Source organism: Pristiophorus japonicus, chromosome 1 (assembly GCF_044704955.1).
Source record: "Pristiophorus japonicus isolate sPriJap1 chromosome 1, sPriJap1.hap1, whole genome shotgun sequence".
Classification (NCBI taxonomy): domain Eukaryota; kingdom Metazoa; phylum Chordata; class Chondrichthyes; family Pristiophoridae; genus Pristiophorus; species Pristiophorus japonicus.
Genome location: NC_091977.1, coordinates 404,421,234 through 404,443,038, shown reverse-complemented (window position 1 = coordinate 404,443,038; position 21,805 = coordinate 404,421,234). Strand labels below are relative to the sequence as shown.

Here is a 21,805-nt window from a genome sequence, read left to right as displayed (position 1 = left end):
CGACTGGCGAGATGATGCCTTCCCTCAACAGGCAGTCCAATTCGCTTTCTATCTTTTCCCGCATCACGTACGGCACCGCTCTGGCCTTGTGGTGTACTGGTCTGGCGTCCGGGTTTATGTGAATCACTACCTTGGCCCCCATGAAAGTGCCAATGCCGGGTTGAAATAATGAGTCAAATTTGTCCAGGACCTGTGAGCATGATACTCGCTCCACAGAGGAAATTGCATTGACATCGCCCCATTTCCAGTTCATGACAGCAAGCCAACTCCTCCCCAGTAGTGCGGGACCGTCCCCTGGGACAATCCAGAGTGGCAACCTGTTCTCCGAATCTTTGTGGGTCACGACTACCGTGGCGCTGCCTAGCACCGGAATGACCTGCTTTGTGTAAATCCTGTGCGTCAATCGCCGATAATTTTGGCCTCCTGGCCTTGGATGCCCACAACTTTTCGAACTGTTTGATACCCATCAGGGACTGGCTGGCACCCGTGTCTAACTCCATTGATACTGGGATGCCATTGAGGAGCACTTTCATCATTATCGGTGGCGTCCTGGTGTATGAACTGTATACGTGCTCCACATGAACTCGCCGAACTTCAGCTTCCAGCGATTTCCCCCAGTGTCCATTTCTGCAATTTCTGCAGGTATTTTGCTCATCTCTGCAAACTCCGGCTGAATGTATGCCTCCACGCCTCCAGCATGAGTTGCGGTTTGAAACAAAAGGTCCCTTGCCAGTCGATCGTCCCTGACTGCCCCTGTTATTGTCCTTGAGTGCACCATTAACAGGTGTTGATGGCCCCATTACTGGCCGCATTGTCCCTTGCAATGGCGTGAATCGCTGTTCAGCTTGCCATTGTCTCTGTCGAACTCCCCCTCTGGGTTCGACTACATGTTGGGGCATGCCTGACTGCCCTTGTCTGCCTGGAGAACTGTGTGCTGCTTTAACAACGTTGAATCTCTGTCCCAACCATTCCTTAACACAGTACCTCTCGTCTGTTCTGCTGGTGGCCATGCTCGCGTGGTTTAAATCCCAGTTTCTTGTCGCCATTGATACGTCCGTACTACACAGTATAAATGCACACGAGGCCCATGCTTGAGAGAAGGTCAGTCTGTGACCTGTCCTTTATTCCTTAGCACTCAAGTGATGAAGGTGGGTGGAGCTTCCCCTTTTATACCTGAAGGTCCAGGTTCGGATTGTCTCCCACCTAGTGGTCAGTGTTCTCACGGTGTACAACTTAGGTCAGTTTATACATGGGTTACAATGCTGGTTGAATACATGACAGTTCTGGTCAGGTGTTACAGTCCGGGTTCACCCGCACATGCGCAGTGCACCCAGCAGTCATCCATTTTGGAGAGAGAGAGCGAGAGATAATAGGCGATAATCGGAGAGGAGAGATATTTGAATAGAAGATAACAGGAGAATAGGAGAAAAATGCAGCACTCAGAAGTAGCGAGACAAAGGGCACAAAAATTCAGCCTAGATGGCAGCAGTGGAGGCCAGATTGGGCCAATTGTTTTGGGGTGGATGAGCAAAACCCGTTCCAGTTGTCGGCAAAAGAATATGGACTGCTACTGCTGAGGAGGTGTACTCAGCAGATGACATCCACCGGGGCCCCCAGCAGTGCAGGAAGAGGTGAAATGATCTTGGTGTGTGTGCCCGAAAGTAATATTTTTATTCATGCACTCTTGATTACTTACAATGTAATCTGACATGTTGCTATAGGGAGGCTTAGTGCTGCACCTTATTTGCCATGAATGATCTATACACATTATTAAGATGACTTTCAGAGATCTTTAAAGATGTTTCTGCTGTCTTCCTCATGAACCACGTGCAGCTTAATGGGATATTAAACAAAGGACTGTATTAAATGCACACAGTATGTTATAAGTGCTTTATGGGCTATCTGTGTGTGCCACAAGAGCAGAAGGGCAATTCGGTTAAGTATTGCTGTTGTAATTTTTGCAGAAAAAACTGGCTCACAATCGAAGTGAGCAGTGACGCACAGGGGGTGGCCCACCCAACATCCAGCCCTTAACAGAGATGGAGGAATGTGTGGCAGCCCTGGTGGGTGCCCACAACAGATCAACTACCCATGCGGGTGCTGATTCTATGTCTTCAACTGAGGGTAAGTCCTGCAAAATTCCTGGGCTGTGTTGAGGTCATGTAATGTAATGTCATGCAGTGTCTGTGGACTCGGGTTCGGGTAATTTCATGTAGTGTCTCTTGACGATATATAATGCAGTAGTGGTGGTCCTTCAAATAGGCTTGCGCTATGTGTCTGTACTCATGTCACCCTGCCCCCTCCACTGCTGCTAATCACTCGTATGTTATTTTCTATTTCCAGATGAGGAGTCGCATGCGCCGCATCCCACCATGGAAGCCTCCACCTCCAGGTCATACTTTGGTGCTTAGATCAACGAGGAGAATGAGGAAGAGAGAGGTGGATGAGGGGCACCCAGAGGAAACAGCTATTGCGGGGGTGGGGGCGTTGTTGTTAGTGTCAGTGGGGGTGGAGGAGGAGTTATGGGTGGAGGGGGAGGTGGGGATGGAGGGGTTGGACGAGTCAGCACCTATTTTAGCTGCCACCACAACTCCCTCGGAGGGATCCACATTTCAAGGGATCCCTGCTTCCAAGGCAGTGGGACCAAGTTGTGTACAGCAACATGCCTCAAGGGTAGAATCCCATATGCCGCCTCTACAGAGGTTGAGTCAGCAAAGTTGGTCTACTGAGAGACAGGCAGGCGCAAACCTGAGCATGGTGGGACTGTCAAGGGAGAGCATTGAACTCGGTCGAGAGCTCCTCCAGGCCCTGGGTGGAATTTCCAGCAACATCGCCACACTATCTGGCAGACAAGCTGCGGACATGTTGCAGATGGTTGCTGTGATCCGGGAAAGCACCGAGACTGTCAGTGTCCTGCGGCAAATGATGGTCTTGAAATTTGGGACTGCAGCCCCCAGTGTCATACCACCCAGGCAGGCAGCACCTGTGAATGGGGAGGCAGAACAGCAGCCTTCCCACTCAGAAGCCGGGCCTTCCATACCCCGAGTTTCTGCAGGGGATCCACACATGGCGTCGCCATCGTCTACCCCCACGACAACAGCAGCACTCTGGACGCCTTACTGCACAACTTCCTGGTCCCAATGTGGGTAGGGGTATGGGTGGTGGGAGGAAGAAAGGGGGGGGTTAAGGTCAGGGTGGGAGAGGTGGCCGCAGTTAAAATAGGTGCAGGGGGGTGCCGGGGGGTGGTTGTTGTTGTGGTATATCGTTATTGTTTTTGTTGTTCTTCTTTCACAAAAATGTACAAATTTACAAATTATTTGAACAGAAAAAATTATTTATTTATTTTCAAAGTTTCAAAATTGTACATTTTTTATCAATCGTTTTGTTCAACTTAACCATTCTTGTACAGTATCTCACTTTTAGAATAAGAGGGATAATCGTCAACATGGTGGGATAGAGTGGGCAGGCAAAGGTGAAATGTAACTCTCACTGTTCAAGCAAAGCATTGATTTATGAGCTTCTGATGTAAGTTTTGCAGTGGCGAAAGCTCCACAAGGCTTCCCTATGGTGGGGGTGGTGGCATGGGTTCATCGCCAGGCTCCTCGTGCTCCCCCCCCCTCCTCTTCCCCTCTCTCCTCAGGTGGTCCTGCAGTACCCAGTGGCAATTCCTGTCCCCTCATGATGGCTAAGTTGTATAGCATGCAGCACACCACAATGAACTCAGCGACCTGCTCAGAGTGGTATTGCAGGCTGCCTCCAGAGTGGTCCAGGCATCAGAAGCGCTCCTTGAGCACTTCAATTGTCCTTTCCACTATATTGCGTGTGGCTATATGGCTGTCATTGTACGATGCTCGGCTTCTGTCTGAGGGTTCTGGAGGGGGATCATGAGCCAGGTAGCGAGGCCGTAACCTTTGTCCCCCAGCATCCCGCTGTGACCTTGTGGCTGACGCTTAAACAGGTCAGAGACAGTGCCCGCAGGCAAGATGAAAGCATCATGGATGCTCCGTGGAAACTGGGTATTGACTGCCATGATGCGCTGCATATGGTCGCAGATGACCTGTACATTCAGGGAGTAGAATCCCTTTTGATTTCGGTAAACTTCTGGATTATGTAAAGGTGCTCGCAGGGCGATGTGTGTACAGTCAATGGCACCCTGAACCTTGGGGAAGCCAGCAATTCATGCAAAACTCAGTCCTCTCATTCTGTGCCTCCCTGGTCATTGGGAAGTTTATAAAGTCCATTCTGCGTGCATATAGTGCAGCAGTCACCTGGTGAATGCAGTGATGTGCAGCGTGCTGCAAGATGCAGCATATGTCCCCAGCTGATGCCTGAAAGGAGCCGGTGGCATAGAATGTAAGTGCCGCAATGACCTTCACCTTGACCGGCAGTGTAGTCCTGGTGGGCTGCAGGTCTGCCTTTATGAGCTGGCATATCTCTGTGACCACCTCTTTTCGAAAGCGCAGCCTTCTAATGCACTGTGCCTCAGACAGATGTAGCTATGAGCACTTCTCCCTGAAAAGTTGTTGGGGGTAAGGCCTCCTCCTAAGTCTGCGAGCTCTTTGATTAGGCTCATAATGCTCCTGAATAAACCTTCTTTCAGCTCTATTCTGCATAGAATAAGTAGCCAGTATTATCGGCAGGGATATTTAAAAAAATGTCCTCAAATGTGCTCAAATAGTGTTAAAATCGAACTCTGAACTCACATAAAGCTCTCATAAAGCTCACTGTATAAAACTCAGCCTTCTCTCAAAATCCTTTCATACAATGAACTTCGGCTCCGTTTTTCAAAATGGCGTCATTACCGCTGGGTCCGAGCAGGTAAGACTACAGTTTTAACGGCGGTATTTTAGGCCGGTGGTAAAAATGGTGGTATTGACGAAATTATTGCTGGCGGTAATTTTCGGTAGTATTTCGACGTTGCACACTGATTGACGTCATAAAAACGGTGACTTTTTTTTTATAATCGCTGGCGGATAATCACAGATGAATTTACCATTGGCAGTATTTCGGTGGTAAATTATTAGATCGCCGGTATTTCAGTGGTAAATAATTTTATGGCGGTAAAAGGGCAGAAAACTGATGAATTTCCAGCCCCAAAATTTTTAAAATTAAAAAATATATTTTTTTATTTTATTTAAAGTTTGTTGCTAATATTTCAGCTTCTACCTTAATCCTATGTGTATGCCCTACTCTTTATTTTGTTCTCTGTAAAACTTTTAAAAAGTACAGATATACAGTGCTTTTTATTTCCTGGTTGGCTGTCTGTGAGAATTTTTTAACGTGATTAGCTTTTTGGACAGTTTGATGACATCACCGCTGCTCTACGCTAGGGATCCCCTTTCGACAGCGTTTTCGCCACAGACATCGTAAGATCTTTAAGAAAGGAGGAAAGACTTGCTTTATATAGCACCTTTCACGACCAGCGGACGTCTCAAAGCGTTTTACAGCCAGTGAAGTACTTTTGGAGTGTAGTCACTGTCACTGTTGAAATGTGGGAAATGCAGCAACCAATTTGCGCACAGGAAGCTCCCACAAACAGCAATGTGATAATGACCAGATAATCTGTTTTTGTTATGTTGATTGATAAATATTGGCACGGACACCAGGGATAATTCCCGTTCTTCTTCGAAATAGTACCATAGAATCTTTTAAGTCTACCTGAGACAGCAGACGGGGCTTTGGTTTAACGTCTGATCCGAAAGACTGCACCTACGACAGTGCAGCACTCCCTCAGCAGTGCATTGGAGTGTCAGCCTAGATTTTTGTGCTCAAGTCCTGAGTGGGATTTGAACCCACAACCTTCTGACTCAGATGCGAGAGTGCTACCCACTGAGTCACAGCTGACTTCGAGGTCAGTGTTGCTTGCCGACGGTTTGCCACTGACCGCAAATTTGTTCTGTCTCTGGCTTCAACTGTATTAGTCTCCTCAGCTGCTACGTCAAGCTGTCAGAAGGTGTGGATCCTTGATTTATAGCTGGACTCTGAGCTGTTTCTCTCCCCACATCCGCTCTGTTACCCAGACTGCTTTCTTCCAGATCTGTTATGTTGCTGCTGCTGGCCCTGCCTCTCCCTCCGCTGATGATACTCGAGTCCATGCTTTCATCAACTTGAGGCTTGATTTGATCTTCTAGTCAGCCTCCCTGCCTCACCTCTCCAAAAGCTTCAACTCATTCAAACTACTGCACTCCATGTCCTCTCCACTACAGTTGCCAGCTAGCTGTCACACACACCATTAACCAGTACTTCAAATTCATTGCTGTCTAACATTGAAATTGGTTAGCTCTTTCCTGTGTTTATTGGAGCAGTAATAAATTATATACACACATCATCATCATAGGCAGTCCCTTGGAATCGAGGAAGGCTTGCTTCCACTCGAAAAATGAGTTCTTAGGTGACTGAACAGTCCAATACGAGAACTACAGACTCGGTCACAGGTGGGACAGACAGTCATTGAAGGAAAGGGTGGGTGGGACTGGTTTGCCGCATGCTCCTTCTGCTGCCTGCGCTTGGTCTCTGCATGCTCCCAAATCACTTCCTCCACTTAGGGCGGTCTTTGGCCAGGGACTCCAAAGTATCGGTGGGGATGTTGCATTTAATCAAGGAGGCTTTGAGGGTGTCCTTGAAACATTTCCTCTGCCCACCTTTGGCTCATTTGCCGTGAAGGACTTCTGAGTAGAGCGCTTGCTTTGGTAGTCTTGTGTCAGGCATGCGAACAATGTGGCCTGCCCAGTGGAGCTGGTTGAGTGTGGTCAGTGCTTCAATGCTGGGGATGCTGGCCTGGTCAAGGACGCTAACTTTGGTGCGTCTGTCCTCCCAGGGGATTTGCAGGATCTTGCGGAGATGTCGTTGGTGGTATTTCTCCAGTGATTTGAGGTGTCTACTGTACATGGTACACGTCTCTGAGCCATATGGGAGGGCGGGTATCAATAGAGCCCTGTAGACCATGAGCTTGGTGGCAGATTTGAGGGCCTTCAAACCTCTTTTCCGAAGGCTGCACTAGAGGCAGTGTTGAAGCTTGTCGTCAATATCTGCCCTTGTGACGAGGCTCCCGAGGTATGGGAAGTGGTCCACGTTGTCCAGAGCTGCGCCGTGGATCTTGATGACTGGGGGGTAGTGCTGTGTGGCAGGGACAGGCTGGTGGAGGACCTTTGTCTTACGGATGTTTAGTGTAAGGCCCATACTTTCGTACGTCTCAGTGAAGAAGTGGACTATGACTTGGGAGTTCAGTCACTGAATGCGTGCAGACGCAAACGTCGTCCGCGTACTGTAGCTCGACGACAGAGGTTGGGACGGTCTTGGATCTGGCCTGGAGATGAAGAAGGTTGAACAGGTTCCCACTGGTTCCTGGTGACAAAGGGTCATCGACCTGAAACGATAAATCTGTTTCTCTCCACAGATGCTGCCTGAGCTGCTGAGATTTGCAGCATTTTCTGTTTTTATTTCAGAATCCGCAGTATTTTGCTTTTGCGCACAGTATTTATAATAGTTCAGTCCTTTTCTTACAATGCTTGTCTTCCAATTGATGGTACTGTACAACGGCCACCACACGTTAAAATCCACGCACAGGCATCTTCCACCCTTCAACATGTAGTGCAGGAACTGGAATATCAGGTCCTTCATTGAAACGCCTGTAAACTCATCCCTTTTTGGTGGAAGCAAGTCATCCTTGACACGAGGGACCGCCTAAGAGAGAGACTGTTTGGGACTCAGCGGAAGAGCGCTCGCCATCTTCCTTGGGAAAGCCGCTGCCGCTATGGCGCCCCCTGGGCCGGAGGACTGTATTGCACCTGGCGCCTCGCTCGCTCTCCTCCCATTTCTTCCACTTTTCTTCGGTTGTCCTTCACGCAATGACGTCAGGTGCCGGAAGGTCAGAGGCTGCGAACGGAAGTGAGTGCTGGAGCCCTCCGCCATTGTGTGTGCGAGAGAGAGAGATAATAATCGTACATTTACAGACACGTACACACATACACTCGCTGCCGCCTCCACAACGACAGACAGAGGCTAAGGGAAATCTGCCGATACGCAACCAGCGGCGCGCTCCCCGCCTCCTGGGAATATACCATCACTGGCTCGAGCCGCTGCACGATCCGCTGGGAGCACGGTTTAAACCAAATCCGCCGAGCCGGAGCTGGAGCCGGAGCCCGAGGCCGAGCCCCTGCCTGCTGATCTTTCATGAAGAATGTCTGCTACCAGCGTGGATCAGGTAATGCGCTAACTGCCAGCTGGGGAGCGAGTGCTCGAGTCCGGGCCGCCGCGAAGGCCACGACTCGCGGGCAACGACTCGTTCTCTCTCAGACATTTCCTGTCGCTTGCAATATTATAACAAGGTTTATTTATGATTATTTTTTAAAAGAACTTGTTGATATTTAATTCAGAATTTTCATAAGGTACTGACGGGTGTTTTCTTCTTTTTGTGTGTTTTTTTGTTTTCTTTTCTTTTGTATTTTTGCTTTCTATTAAACACGATACTACATCAGAGACCGAAAGGACAGGGAAGTAAAGGTGAGTTGGTCCGTTACTCATTCTGTTGATTTCATACAGACTGAGTGTTTTGAATTTTTTTTGTATTTTTTTTGTTTGTTTTACTAGAGAGCGCTTTAACCTGAAGATTTTTTTCTAACGTGAGCATCTTTATTTCTGAGCTCACCAAACAAACTTTGAAAACTTAGTAATATTTTCTCCACTTCTATCAAACTTAAGAACTCCTATTGCAAGACATGATTTCTAAGTTGTCCGATAGGACAAATTAGCTTCCACGCTTTACAGGACTGAAGTTTTAGGTTACCTTGATTTTCTTTTTACATATGAATCTGATAAAATCATTCAGTCTGAAGTTTGATACTTTACTACTTTCATTTCACTTGTTTGCACTTTGTTGACTTCTATTTTTTATCATGGGTGTTTGGTTTCCTTTGTTTCAAAGTCTTGAAAGTGAAATAACATAAATACCTATACAGCAATATTGATTTGACTGTGTTAATGTGAGTAGCCTTGATGTTTGCTTCTGATAACAGCATAGCACATACGTGATTTAAACAATAATAAATGTACTCAGTTGAGAAAATTTCACTTATGATCTGCTTACTACATTTTCATAAACTTGCATAACATCTTTGACGCACCTAAACAACTTAAAATATAGGGTTATGTTGAAAAATTGCATAGCCAGCCCTTTTGTTTATTTACAAACACATATAATAATGGAATTTTTAGTTACTCAGTTTATAAAATATATAATTGAAATACTGACAACCTGGAGACTAGAGAAATAACTGTTGCAAGTCTTATCAATGCTGACCTGCCTTAAATTCTTAATTACATTATATTTGGGCTGTATAACATTTACAGTAGTATTTCCCATGTTCTCTGATCATCCACTGTTCTCTCTTCTTGACATTGGACCATGATCTGCAGTGGCAGGGCATCTATCTGCCGTTAGTTAGACTTGCCCTTGCACATTTAGGTTTTTAATTTTTTGCCTCGCAAGTTTCTGAAAGTGTGAGTTGAAAATGGCGCAGCAAGCAAAATAGGGTATCTGGGACTTGAGTGAACAGGGCAAGTAACTGTGTATCTCCTTACCCAATCAGATTGAAGTATTGTGAAATTAACAGCTTGATGATGGAGAAGGAAGTATTAATTAGAGTGGGTGAATTCAATGCCAAGTCAGGTACAGAAAGAAATCGAGAGGAAAGAAAATTTGGATTAAAGGAGAGGGAGATAAGAGACAATTAATTGCCAGCAACAATTAAAACCTGAATGAGTTGATGTGGCAAGTTTAGTTCATATCTAATGTGCAAAAACAACAACTTCAAGCCATTCAAAGCATTTCAATGGTGAGACAGACAACGAGTTGCTGTTTTTGCGAAACTAATGACGGAGTGGCACAACCCTGACAGCAACTTTTGGATATTTGAGTTTAAATGTGCATCTGCCCTTCACCTGAAGTTGCTGTGCCATTTGCACATAAATCATGACCAGAGCCATTAGCCTCAGCCTTATTTTGACAGCAAATTCTGGCCCATTCTGGCTGCCGGAAAATGAGTCCGCAATAGAATTAATTATTTTAGAATTGTAAGGTGTTTGTCTGCAATTTCTCCAGGAAAATCCAGTGCTTTGACTGTACGCCCATATTATTCAATAAAATGAGCTACATGTATAAGAATGTACCAAACTCTGACTTCACTTCCTGTTTGTCACCATTTGCTGAGGCCAGCTAATTGTAATGTGTATTGTTTACTAGTGATGGGATCTCAAGCGGCTGAGCTGTTGACATTTGGATGAAAAGTTGACAGTCTGATTTCAAGCTGCAGAGGCCTCTAAACTTTCATCTCTGTTTTAAAGGTTCTTAAATTTGCCACTATATGAACTGCCACATGGAAGTAAAATATTTGATCTCTGGCACGGAGGAATCATAGAATCATAGAAATTTACAACATGGAAGGAGGCCATTTCGGCCCATAGTGTCCGCACCGGCCAACCAAGAGCTACCCAGCCTAATCTCACTTTCCAGCTCTTGGTCTGTAGCCCTGTAGGTTACGGCACTTTTAAGTGCACATCCAAGTATTTTTTTAAATGTGGTGAGGCTTTCTGCCTCTACCACCCTTTCAGGCAGTGAGTTCCAAACCCCCACCACACTCTGGGTGAAGAAATTTCCCATCATATCTCCTCTCAACCTCTTCCTGTTTTCCCCCCCCCCCATTTACTTTAAATCTATGCCCCCTGGTTGTTGACCCATCCGCAAAGGGAAATGGGTCCTTTCTATCCAGGCCCCTCATAATTTTATACACCTCAATCAAGTCTCCCCTCAGTCTTCTCTGTTCCAAAGAAAATAGACTCAGCATCTCCAATCTTTCCTCATAGCCAAAATTCTCCAGGCCAGGCAACATTCTTGTAAATCTTCTCTGCACCCTTTCCAGTGCAATCACATCTTTCCTGTAATGTGGTGACCAGAACTGCACACAGTACTCCCTCCAGCTGCGGCCTAACCAGTGTTTTATACAGTTCAAGCATAATGTCCTTGCTTTTGTATTCCATGCCTTGACTAATAAAAGCAAGTATTCCATATGTCATCTTAACCACCTTATCTACCTGACCCGCTATCTGCAGAGATCTGTGGACCTGCACTCCAAGGTCCTCTACACTTTTCAGTGTCGTACCATTTAATGTGTGTTCCCTTGCCTTGTTAGACCTCCCCAAATGCATTACCTCACATTTACCCGGATTGAATTCCATTTGCCACTGTTCTGTCCACCTGACCAGTACATTGATATCTTCCTGCAGTTCGCAGCTTTCTTCTTCATTATCAAACACGCAGCCTATTTTAGTGTCATCTGCAAACTTTTTAATCAAACCCCCAACATTCAAGTCCAAGGAGAGCTGGCATTGTTTGACTCACCATATGGCCACTTGATCTGAGAGTTATTTGTAGCAGAAGCAAAATCTGCAGCTCCGTCTTTTCATTCTAGATAGGAAGATGTGTGATGCCGGAGAAAGGAAAATAATAAGAACATAAGAAATGTGGCGATAGACAGATTTTTGAGCAATAAGAGGTTATGGGGAGTGGACAGGGAAGTGGAGCTGAGTCCATGATCAGATCAGCCCTGATCTTACTGAATGGCGGAGCAGGCTCGAGAGGCCAAACGGCCTACTCCTGCTCTTATTTCTTATGAAAATAATATATAATTTACTTAAGTGTCTTCTGAGAGAACAGTTGGAACCTTCATTATTACTGATTTATCTACTGAACATTGGATTTCCTAATGAACTGCAGCTTTCTCACTGAACCTGTATTATTAACATCACATCCTCTTATCAGACCTCAAGTGCATGGAATGCACTGATGTTTGATGTCTACACAAAAACTGATCAAAAACAGAATGAATCCCTTGGAAATGGAAATCAGCTATCTATCCATAAGTATATGAAAATAGTATGTCTTGTGCAGTTTTGTCCAATGTGAAATTGCTGACTGGGCACAGCTGTGGCTACGACAACTCTATTTTAGCCACATGTTCAAATTTTAGTAGAAAACACCTTGTATGCACTCGCACAATACAGGTAAATACATTTACTTAACATACTTCTACCATTCAGTAACCAAGCAAGTAAAGTATTCAACGATCAAACAGAACACTCGCCCACTCTGCTTTTTGTCGTACCATTTTACAAACGTGTGCACAAAGGTTAAAGTACACGTATACACCATGCGAATATAAATGGAGATTGTATGCCTAATGACTGTCTATTACTAATTTTTTCTTTTACTAATTGGAAATACAATTAGCCACATGTGGCTAATGTATTGGATAACAGGGTTCTAGTTCACATTTCCTGGTTGTCATGCTTCAAGTCTCGCACTCAAAAATTTGTGTGCCACTTCAAAGAGAAGTATGTAGAAATGAAGTAACTCACTGGAACCCAAATGGCTGCAGCTTCTTAATTGACATCTATATGAACTGTTTTTTAAAAAATCAATCGCAGCTTCTTAAACACTGGATTGGCAGAGATCAATTAACAGCAATTCCATTTTGTAGCCTTGAAGGCAAGCATTTACACTTTACTAGAACAATAATACAATGTGCATTATAGGGTATCATTTTATCCTTATAAAATAGCATGTCTTTTGATTGATCTTAAGTAAGATTGTTAGGAATAAAAAAACTACATATGCACAAACTTGATGTTTCACACTTGAGTGTCACACCAATGCAAATTTCCATGTCACATGCAGTAAAAAAAGTAAAGAACATCTAAAGTGCAGACAAACTCTCCAGCTAATAGAACCTACCAGAACCATGATGTCTTCAGCTCTAAATTGACCAGTGTATTACTTAATATCAGTCTTTTGTAAGAACACCTATATTGAATAATTACTTGTGTATTACATGGTATAATGGCCTGGAGTTTGCAGTCAGAAGCGAAGGCGTTTGCTGCTGGTCCTGAGTACGCTTCGCAAAAGGATCTTGCGATCCTGTGTCGAGAACTTGGGGTTTTCCACATTTAATTCAAATCAGTGAAGTATAATGGGGAACCTCTTGTGTGAACTCAGCCACTCAAAATGCAGAATTCTCAGACAGCAATCAAGGAAATGTGTAAGCTCTGAGAGAGCAAAACAAAGATTGGTGCTCTTGCATGGGGAAAAGGCAAACTTGAAATACAGATGGACAAACACAAAAAAAAAATGAAAAACATTTTAAAAGTTTCTTAAATACTTAAATGTTTTTATTAAAATGGACAAATTTCACTGCACACAATTACAATTTATTTACCAGGCCCTTAACATTTGTTTAGCAGTAATAATGCTGTTAAAACCTAATCCCTTTGGGTCTAACTTTTAGTGGGGAATTTAAGTGTACTACTGCGGAAGAGCCGAAGTTTTGACCAGATTCTCTGATTTGGGTCATTACACAGATTGCTTGCTGTGTTTGGGGGAGGGGGTGGGCTCACGTGGGGGCGGGTTGTAGAGGGGGAGATAGCGCAGCCTATTTTGGAGCTGTCAATGACAGACCGCAACTTAAGGATTTCCACATGCGCCAAATCCCGAAGTTCCGGTCGATTTCAAAGGCGGAATGACGGCAAATGCTGCCAATTCGCCATTGTCCTCACTGCAAATTCCGGGCCAATATTCCTGTCCTTTTTAGCAAATCATTTGACTTGCTGTTGGCATTGCCTTGGGCAACTCTTTTAAAAACAATGCAAGAGTGTATGGATTCCTTCACAAGCTAATTAATACTGGGGACAATTGATCTGGAGCTGAAATTGACCACCACTTTTACAATTTGCAAAATTACCTGACCAAACAACAATGAAACTTGATTAAATGGCTTGGGTTTGTGTTTGAGTAACAAAGTTTAATTGTTAAGTAAAGAGAGACAACACTACTATAGCAGAATAACACATTGATTATTAAACAGTATAAAACTCCTGTCCTTTAAAAGCCAAACTTAACATGAATAATGCCTCAGAAGGTTTCCTACTAATATATCAATTGCCTATGCTTCATCATCATCATCATCTTCAACATCATAGGCAGTCCCTCAAAGCGAGGCTGACTTGCTTCCACGCCAAAAAGGGATGAGTTCCCAGGTGTTTCAATAAAGGACCTAATATTCCAGATCTCGAACGACATCGTGAAGGATGGAAGATGCCTGTGCATGGATTTTTTTAATGTGTAGTGGCCGTTGCACACCAGCCACCACATGGGCTTGACAGAGCTAGGTCTTGGTCCAGTGGCAAGGGTTACCGAAGACTAACTGGAGACCAGCTCTGCTGCACAGACTGAGCGCGCACACATTGCAGTGTGGGCTGGCCCGTGCTGCCTCTGGGCCTTCACCCTCTCTGGGCTCCAGATTCACGCCTCTCCTGGGCTCTGGTCACTTCCCTCTACAAACTCTTGCCGCTCCTTCGCCCCTCCCGCACTGCAACCAGCGACCTTGGTTTGCAGCCGTCACCCTCCTGCAGCAGCACGTGCTGCTCCCTGCAGTGATATGCCGTCGCACGCTGCTCCCTCCAATGGCCCCGGCCTGCCAATAGTCTTGCAGGCTGGGACCGTGCCTGTGCATATGCTGCACTGCACTACAGATGCAAATGATCTTAAAATGCTTAATTTTTCAGAGTTGCGCATTCCAATCCACTAATGCAGTTCCCTGAACAAATAATAATGAAAATCTGACCTCTGGCTGTGTTTACTTGTACAATTAGACTTAGTTTGGCCTTAAAGCTGCACCTTACCAGCAAAATAATATATTGTGCATTTCATGATGCACTGTTTTACAATGACAAGCATTATATCATCCAATTTAATATTTTCAGGGAATGATTTCCTGGTTGTCATTTTGAAGGGATGAATCTTTAGGTGTTGGGCTATTAATTGCTCAAGATTCTTTCCTCTGGGTTATGATGCGATAGGTAACCATTGATCAGATTGTTGCCATGTAATTATACTAAATATTTTTTGCATCCGTATTATACTCTGCTTAATCCTAAATCTATTTTTTAGAGGTAGTGTAGTAATGCAGCTTTTTAAAAAAAAAAAACATGATCTACAACTTGCAAACTGCATAATGTTCTAGTTAAGCGTACCATACATGTTCATACAGTATGTCCTGAAACTGCGTGCATAAAATTTCATGAGACACCTGTCCTTTTCATCAATGACTCTGGTAGTATCCTGTTGTACCGTCTTTAAACAATCTTTAAAAAGTTGGATTTTCAAAGATGATTGCATTGTTTCAGAGCATTTTCTAATGAAATGTTTTAATTACAGTTCAGAACGGTTCGATGCATCAAAAAGACACAGTGAACGATGACGATTTTGAACCTTATTTAACCAGCCAGACGAATCAGGTAAGTAACTTTGATCTTCAAAGAATGTCTGCACTGAGCATTGACCGGCATTGTATGCGTTTTCTTACAGCAGAAATGCATACACAATGGAAGGATTTTATTTCCATGATTTTTCTTTATTAATATGTGTCTCAATTGTCAAAGACTGTAAACTTACTATACTAAGTTCAGAGCAGTAAAGCTGATTTTGCAAGTAGCGGTTCCCATTCTTTTGGTAGAGAGTAGTAACAAATTTATATTTGTTTACTGTAAGTACAGGGAATAAAGTCCACTTATTCTGCAAGGTCTTGACTTATTTTCTGATCAGTTTATAATTATACAACAGAATTTTCTCTGTTTATAAAGTAAGTATGTTTAGTAACACAAAACAAGTTGTTTGAAAGTTGCAAAAGTGACTTTTGATCCTGGGGAAAGTCCATTTAAGGCAAACATTGTGGAAACTGTTGGGCTAGGTACACAGCTTGTCTGAAACCAGAGTGGTCAGTGGCGAGTAGAGTTGTTGCTGGCAGCAGCATTGTGTGTTGCTGCATAAGCTCTGCTGCCTACGTAGTGTCTTGAAGTCTGTATCCGTACCAGCTCTCCTACATTTCAATACTGTTGTTGAAATTGAGGCTGTTGGTAGCAGCACTGCTGTAAGGTTAGCAGCATTTTAAGCACTTGTTATAACTGGAAATTAAATCACTTCAATACTAAGGCATTTGACTATTTAATGCTTGTGGATTTGAGAATGGATCAAAAGAAAGCAAATCCAAAGCACAGATGACAACTTCCAGCTATAAATTATTGTTGGTGTCCCAAAGCTAGAAGGTTTTGGGTGAGATGCTGAACAGTAGGCAGTGTCCAGAGAATCACAGTCCAGGAGGGAGGAGGAGAACTGGGGCAAGGACTGACACAAAAATAAATGGATTCTGTGCCTAAAAATTTTAAGTTAGGAGCAACTTGGTTTATTTTCAAATATTCATTACATCCTCTAAAAGGAACAATTTGCATTTGTATAGCCCCGAAACACTTGAAAAGTCATTCATTGCATTGAGTGCAGATCCCATTATATAAGTTAACAAGGCTGCTAATTTGCACTCATGAGGGTCCTATAAACAGCAATGAGATAAATGGCCGGTTAATCTGTTTATGGTGGTGTTGGTTGAGGGATGAATGTTGACCAGGAAATCAGAAGGGTTCTAAACGAGGTGGCTGCAGAAATAGTGAATGCATTGGTTATGATCTTTCAAATTTCCCTAGATTCTAGAATGGTCCCAGTGAATTGGAAGGTAGCAAAGGTAACCCCACTATTCAAGAAAGGAAGGGAGAGCAAACCGGAAACTACAGGCCAGTTAGCCAGCCATCAGTTATCAGGAAAATGCTGGAATCCATTATTAAGGAAGTGTTAGCAGCATTTAGAAAATCATAATATTAGGCAGTCAACATGGTTTTATAAAAGGGAAATCATATTGAACAAATTTATTAGTTTATTGAGGATGTAACTTGTAGGCTAGATAAAGGGGAACCAGTGGATGTAGAATATTTGTGTTTCCAAAAGGCATTTGATAAGGTACCACACAAAAGGTTGCTATTCAAGCAAGAGCTCATGGAGTTGGGGGTAATAGATTGGATTGGATAGAGAATTGATTAATGGCAGAAAGCGGAGAGTAGGGATAAATGGGCCATTTTCAGGTTGGCAGGCTATAACTGGTGGGGTGCCACAAGGACCAGTGCTTTGGTCTCAACCATTTATAATCTATATTAATGACTTGGATGAAGGGACCGAATGCAATGTATTCAAGTTTGCCGATGATACAAAGCTAGGGGGGAAAGTAAACTGTGAGGAAGATACAAAGAGCCCGTGAAGGGATATAGACAGGTTAACTGAGTGGGTGATAAGGTGGCAGATGGAGTATAATGTAGGGAAATGTGAGGTTATTCCCTTTGGTAGGAAGAATAGAAAAACAATATTTTTTTAAATGGTGAGAAACTATTAATGTTTGTGTTCAGAGAGGCTTGAGTGTCCTCATACAGGAAGCACAAAACATTAGCATGCAGGGACAGCAAACCATTAGGAAGGGAAATTGCATGTTGGCCTTTATTGCAAGGGGCTTGAAGTACAGGAATAAAGAAGTCTTACTGCAACTGTACAAGGCTTTGGTGAGACTGCTTTAGACAGAGCTAAGCAGTCAACGGATCAGATCAAATCTCTGCAGTCCTGTCACATCCAGTCGTGAATGGCAGTATGTAAGTGGTTTCCCTTGGGTGTTTTCGAAGCACCCCCACTTTACAATAGTTCTAGAGCTGGGAGTGATTACTGTACTGAACAGATCAATGAGTCACGAATGAATACCATGGTCTCAAGCGGCAATGCTTTTATTAAAGTTAAAGCACACCACACCCTGGTGTGTAAAACAAACAAGTGCAGTACAATACACAGATTGGCCCAGCTAAACAGGCCCCTAACGTAAAGTGCCCACGTCTAAAACCTCCCTGGAAAACCCTTAGAATTTGGTTGGGAGAACGCATGATACCCCCTCACACTGTGGCTGTGATCTTAAGAGATGTGTGTGCAGAAATGATGCTCACCGATTCGCTGGCTTACTCGCTGCTTTTTCTGATGAAAAGATGTTTCATACGGAGGGTTGGATTCTTGAAGAGGCGAAGCAGCGAGGCAAGAGAGAGCGCTGTGTTCACATTGCCGCCTTTTATACCCCCAAACTGTCTGACCCTTTCAGCCCGAATAAAGTTTCGAGGCTTCCTGTGGGTGTCTTTTTGGCTCAATAAAGTTTTCTTCCTTTATTTTGAGGTTTTCTGTTTTTCCAGTGATGGGTTTCGCTTCTGAGTAGTCTGGGTATATAATGGCTTTCTATTGTTCTGGTATCTCATCCAGGTCATGGCTCGATCACTGATTAGTTCACTTGACGAGTTCACATTGCTTAACAAATGGACTCTCCATTTGCTCATCACCTGCGATGAATTGCCTTATCTTGGCCATTGTCTTCCCAGACTCCCTGCCCATCATTCCAAGTCCAACATGGAAGAAGTATCTGGGCCCCTCCCACAAACGGCTTCCCGCTTTTTTTCTGCAGTGAGAAATTAAAACGCAAGGTCCAGATAACCAAAAAGTCCTTGGGGATTAAAACGCAATGTCCAGATCCTTGGGGCGTCGATATTTATCGTGCCCCGCCCCCCATGATATTTCAAGAGTCGTCTCGAACATATCAACGTCTGCTGGTGAGCAAGCATCGTGGTTCCCAACCAATCCTATCCCTTTTTACTTTTATAACACCCCGAATATACGTCTCTGAAATACAACCGTGCATCGCACTGTTACCATATAGATACAGAAAGTTACATTCAAGGTTCGTTAACTATGGCCTCCCATCGACTCCGGAGCGCCTGACTTCTCTTTTTACAAGAAATACGCAACAGGTATATCACAATCAAAAACTGTACAATGACGAGAGTATGTGAGCATATCTGGATCCACGGAGGAATCTCCACACTTATACAAAGGTCCCACCAGGGCAGGGAATTTATCCCTTTAATTCTTTCCCCTGTGTCCCGGTTTGTCTGTTCCAGTGTGAAATAATGTTTTTGGGATGGCCTTCAATAATGTTGTTGGGTGTTCTGGCAGAAAAGGAATCTGATACCCGAACTGGGTAATGTACTGTTGCAGGTTCAGGATAGTGTCATTTGCCATAATGTGTACCGTGGATGGTTCTGGGATCAGAATAATACGTTTCTGTGCCACTTGAACTTCGGCGTGGGGTTTGAAGCAGAAAGTGCTGTCGGTGACCGGACACCAAGTGTCCCGGTGTACTCTATACCAGTCCACACTCATGGTTACGCAGTATGTCCCGTCGCCCGCATATGCTACCTGAGATGGAATGCGGCTCTGGGCCCTCACCTCCATGTTGCAATTGATGGCCTCTCGCACTCAGGCCGATCGAACGCGTTCAAATGCTCGGGACAGCATTGGAACAGAATTTTTTTTTTCAAAAGGGGGCGTGTCCGGCCACTTATGCCTGATTTCAAAGTTTCGTGAGTGAAAACTTACTCCAAACTAACTTAGAATGGAGTAAGTGAAGATTTTTGTACGCTCGAAAAAACCTTGTCTACACTTTAGAATATCAGGCGTAGGTTACAAATCGGGCGTAGGGAATGGTGGGGTGGGGGGGGGGGTGTTTAAAGGGAAGTTTACAAACATTAAACACTTCAGTTTTACAAATAAAGAGTCATCATCAATAATAAATGATAAATACATCAATAAATCAACCAATAAATCAATCAAAAAAAATTAATAAGAAATAATTTTTTTTTAAAAATCAATAAATAAAACATTTTCTACTTACCGACTGCAGCACCGGGAGCCCTCCAACAGCGTGCTGGGATGCCCCCCTCAGTGTGTCTCTGTCAGTGTCTCTGTCTGTCTGTGTCTCTCTCATTCTCTGTCTGTCAGTGTCTGTGTTTCTGGCAGGGGGAGGGATGGGGGGGAGCAGGGGGAGGGATGGGGTGAGCAGGGGGAGAAAGGAGATTGGGCGGGTAAAGGAGAAGGGGGAGGGAGGCTGAACGGGCCGGGCCCGAGACTTCGGGCAGGGCCCGTCCCCAGCACCAGATTTACAGGTAGGTGGCGTTGGGTCGGGTCGGGGGGGTGGTGGGAGGGAGTTCGGGTCAGAGGGAGGGAGGGAGAGAGAGGGAGGTCAGGTCGGAGGGAGGGAGAGGGAGGTCGGATCCAGTCCGGGGGGGGGGGGGGGGGGGTGTCGGGGGCGGGGGACGGGAGTCGAGTCGGGTCGGGAGGAAGTAGGAGATGGCCGTGGGAGGAGCCTTATCCACGCAGCCCCAGTGAGGCCATTTGGTCAGGGCTAGGGGCTGCGTGCTTCGGGCCCCTCCCACACAGTTTCGGGCGCCTGGAGCTACTGCACTTGTGTGCCCACTGTAGCGCGCATGTGCAGAGCTCCCGGCACTGTTTTCGGACCTGGCTCCGCCCCCTACAGCTCTTGCTGCGCTGCGCCGAGGGCCAGAGGACCTGCAGGGAGGTGGAGAATCTGGAGGGTTTTTTTAGGCGCACTTTGTGGTGCGAAAAACGGGCGTCCAGGCCGGGACTGCGCCGTTCTAGGCGCGGCTCGAAACTTGGGCCCCTAACCTCTGTTGACTGTACCGGTGGGACTGTGGGCAAGGGCTTCCTCTTGAGTGCTACAAGTTCAGTGGCATTTATTGTGTTGGTAGGGTCTGGGATCACCCAGGAGCCCATACTCCAATCTGATCCCATCCCCGGCGTCCTTCCATTGCCTCAGACAATCGACACACCTGGGCAGATCTGCTCTGATACCCACATACACACACACATTCCCCGTTCCTCCTTCCATCACTTGTCCCAGCCACGCCCTCCTTTGACCCTGTGTCCTGATTCAATTTTCTGAGCCACCACCACTGTCCCAGGGGAATGTGTCCCTTGCACTTCAAGCATACGTGCTTGCCCTCGGTCACCCCAACCCGTGTGGCTGTGACCTTCAGTCCGGGACACTATGGCAGCCTCCCCGTATGTGAACCTGGCGTGCTGGAGTATTTTGTCGAATTCGACCGCAGCCACCCTGGGCACCTTCCCTCGTGGAAGTAGGCTGCCATCCCATCCGTGTCCCCTGTCCTACACTCCCCTGTGTCATGGTGGGTCCGTTCCCCCCAGTACATCCATAGAGGAAGGACGACTTGGTGTCCCCCCTCCTGCTGTACCCTGTTCAGGCCAAGCTCCAGAGAACAATTACTAGAGTTGTCTCCATCTTTCTCTCGGCTCCCTGTGAAGATACAAAGAAGCAGCAACCTTTCTGAGAGAGGGTATACCTCCACAGGTCTGGCTTCATCAAAAGACACTCTGTAAAAACATGAAACTGAGAAGGAAACTATATACACTGCCACCCGTCTCTGGGTGGCCATGCTAGGTCTCTACGACCCTGGGCCTTTTACAGCTCCTCGGTGGTGTGTAAGGAGGCGACCACGGTGCTCTCGGCCGTGGGATCCTGCTGCTACTCCCAACCACCACCACCACGGGCTGCTCACTGTCCCAAACTATGGGAGGAAATGGCATGTGGATTGTGAGCCACATGCCATTTCCCCACCATGCTGTTTACGCCGCCTTGGTGCTTTCTGTTTCTCGCTCTTTCTCCCCGGTTAAACAACTTGCACTGGTTCACATGGAGCCACTTTGTGCGCTTCGGAAGCTTAACTGCATACACCATGGGACTGGCCTTATCTACGATGCTGTAGGGTCCCATGTACAAAGGCTCAAACGTGCCCACCCGAGCGTAATTGCGGACCATGACCTGATCCCCCTACCTTCCACTCGTGGGTTCTCCGTGGCTTGAGCAACAATCGATTGCTCCGATGCTGCTTCCCCATGTTGCTGGTAGCTTGCCAATGAATTTGTTTCAAGTGCTCGAACAGATTCTTAACAAACTTGTCCCGGTTAACTTCTCTGACC

The 21,805-nt window shown here is 45.4% G+C and overlaps 1 protein-coding gene across 1 annotated transcript in view; it reads left to right on the top strand.

Annotated features, from left to right (window-relative positions):
• Positions 1 to 7,867: 7,867 nt before the first annotated feature.
• The window catches only part of ythdf3 (YTH N6-methyladenosine RNA binding protein F3), an 82,614-nt gene continuing 68,676 nt past the window's right edge, over positions 7,868 to 21,805 (top strand). Inside the window, exons 1-2 of the mRNA XM_070891838.1 lie at positions 7,868 to 8,203; positions 15,266 to 15,345. Coding sequence (XP_070747939.1) covers positions 8,173 to 8,203; positions 15,266 to 15,345 — 111 coding nt within the window. The 5' untranslated portion in view covers positions 7,868 to 8,172. The remainder of the gene's footprint in view (positions 8,204 to 15,265; positions 15,346 to 21,805) is intronic.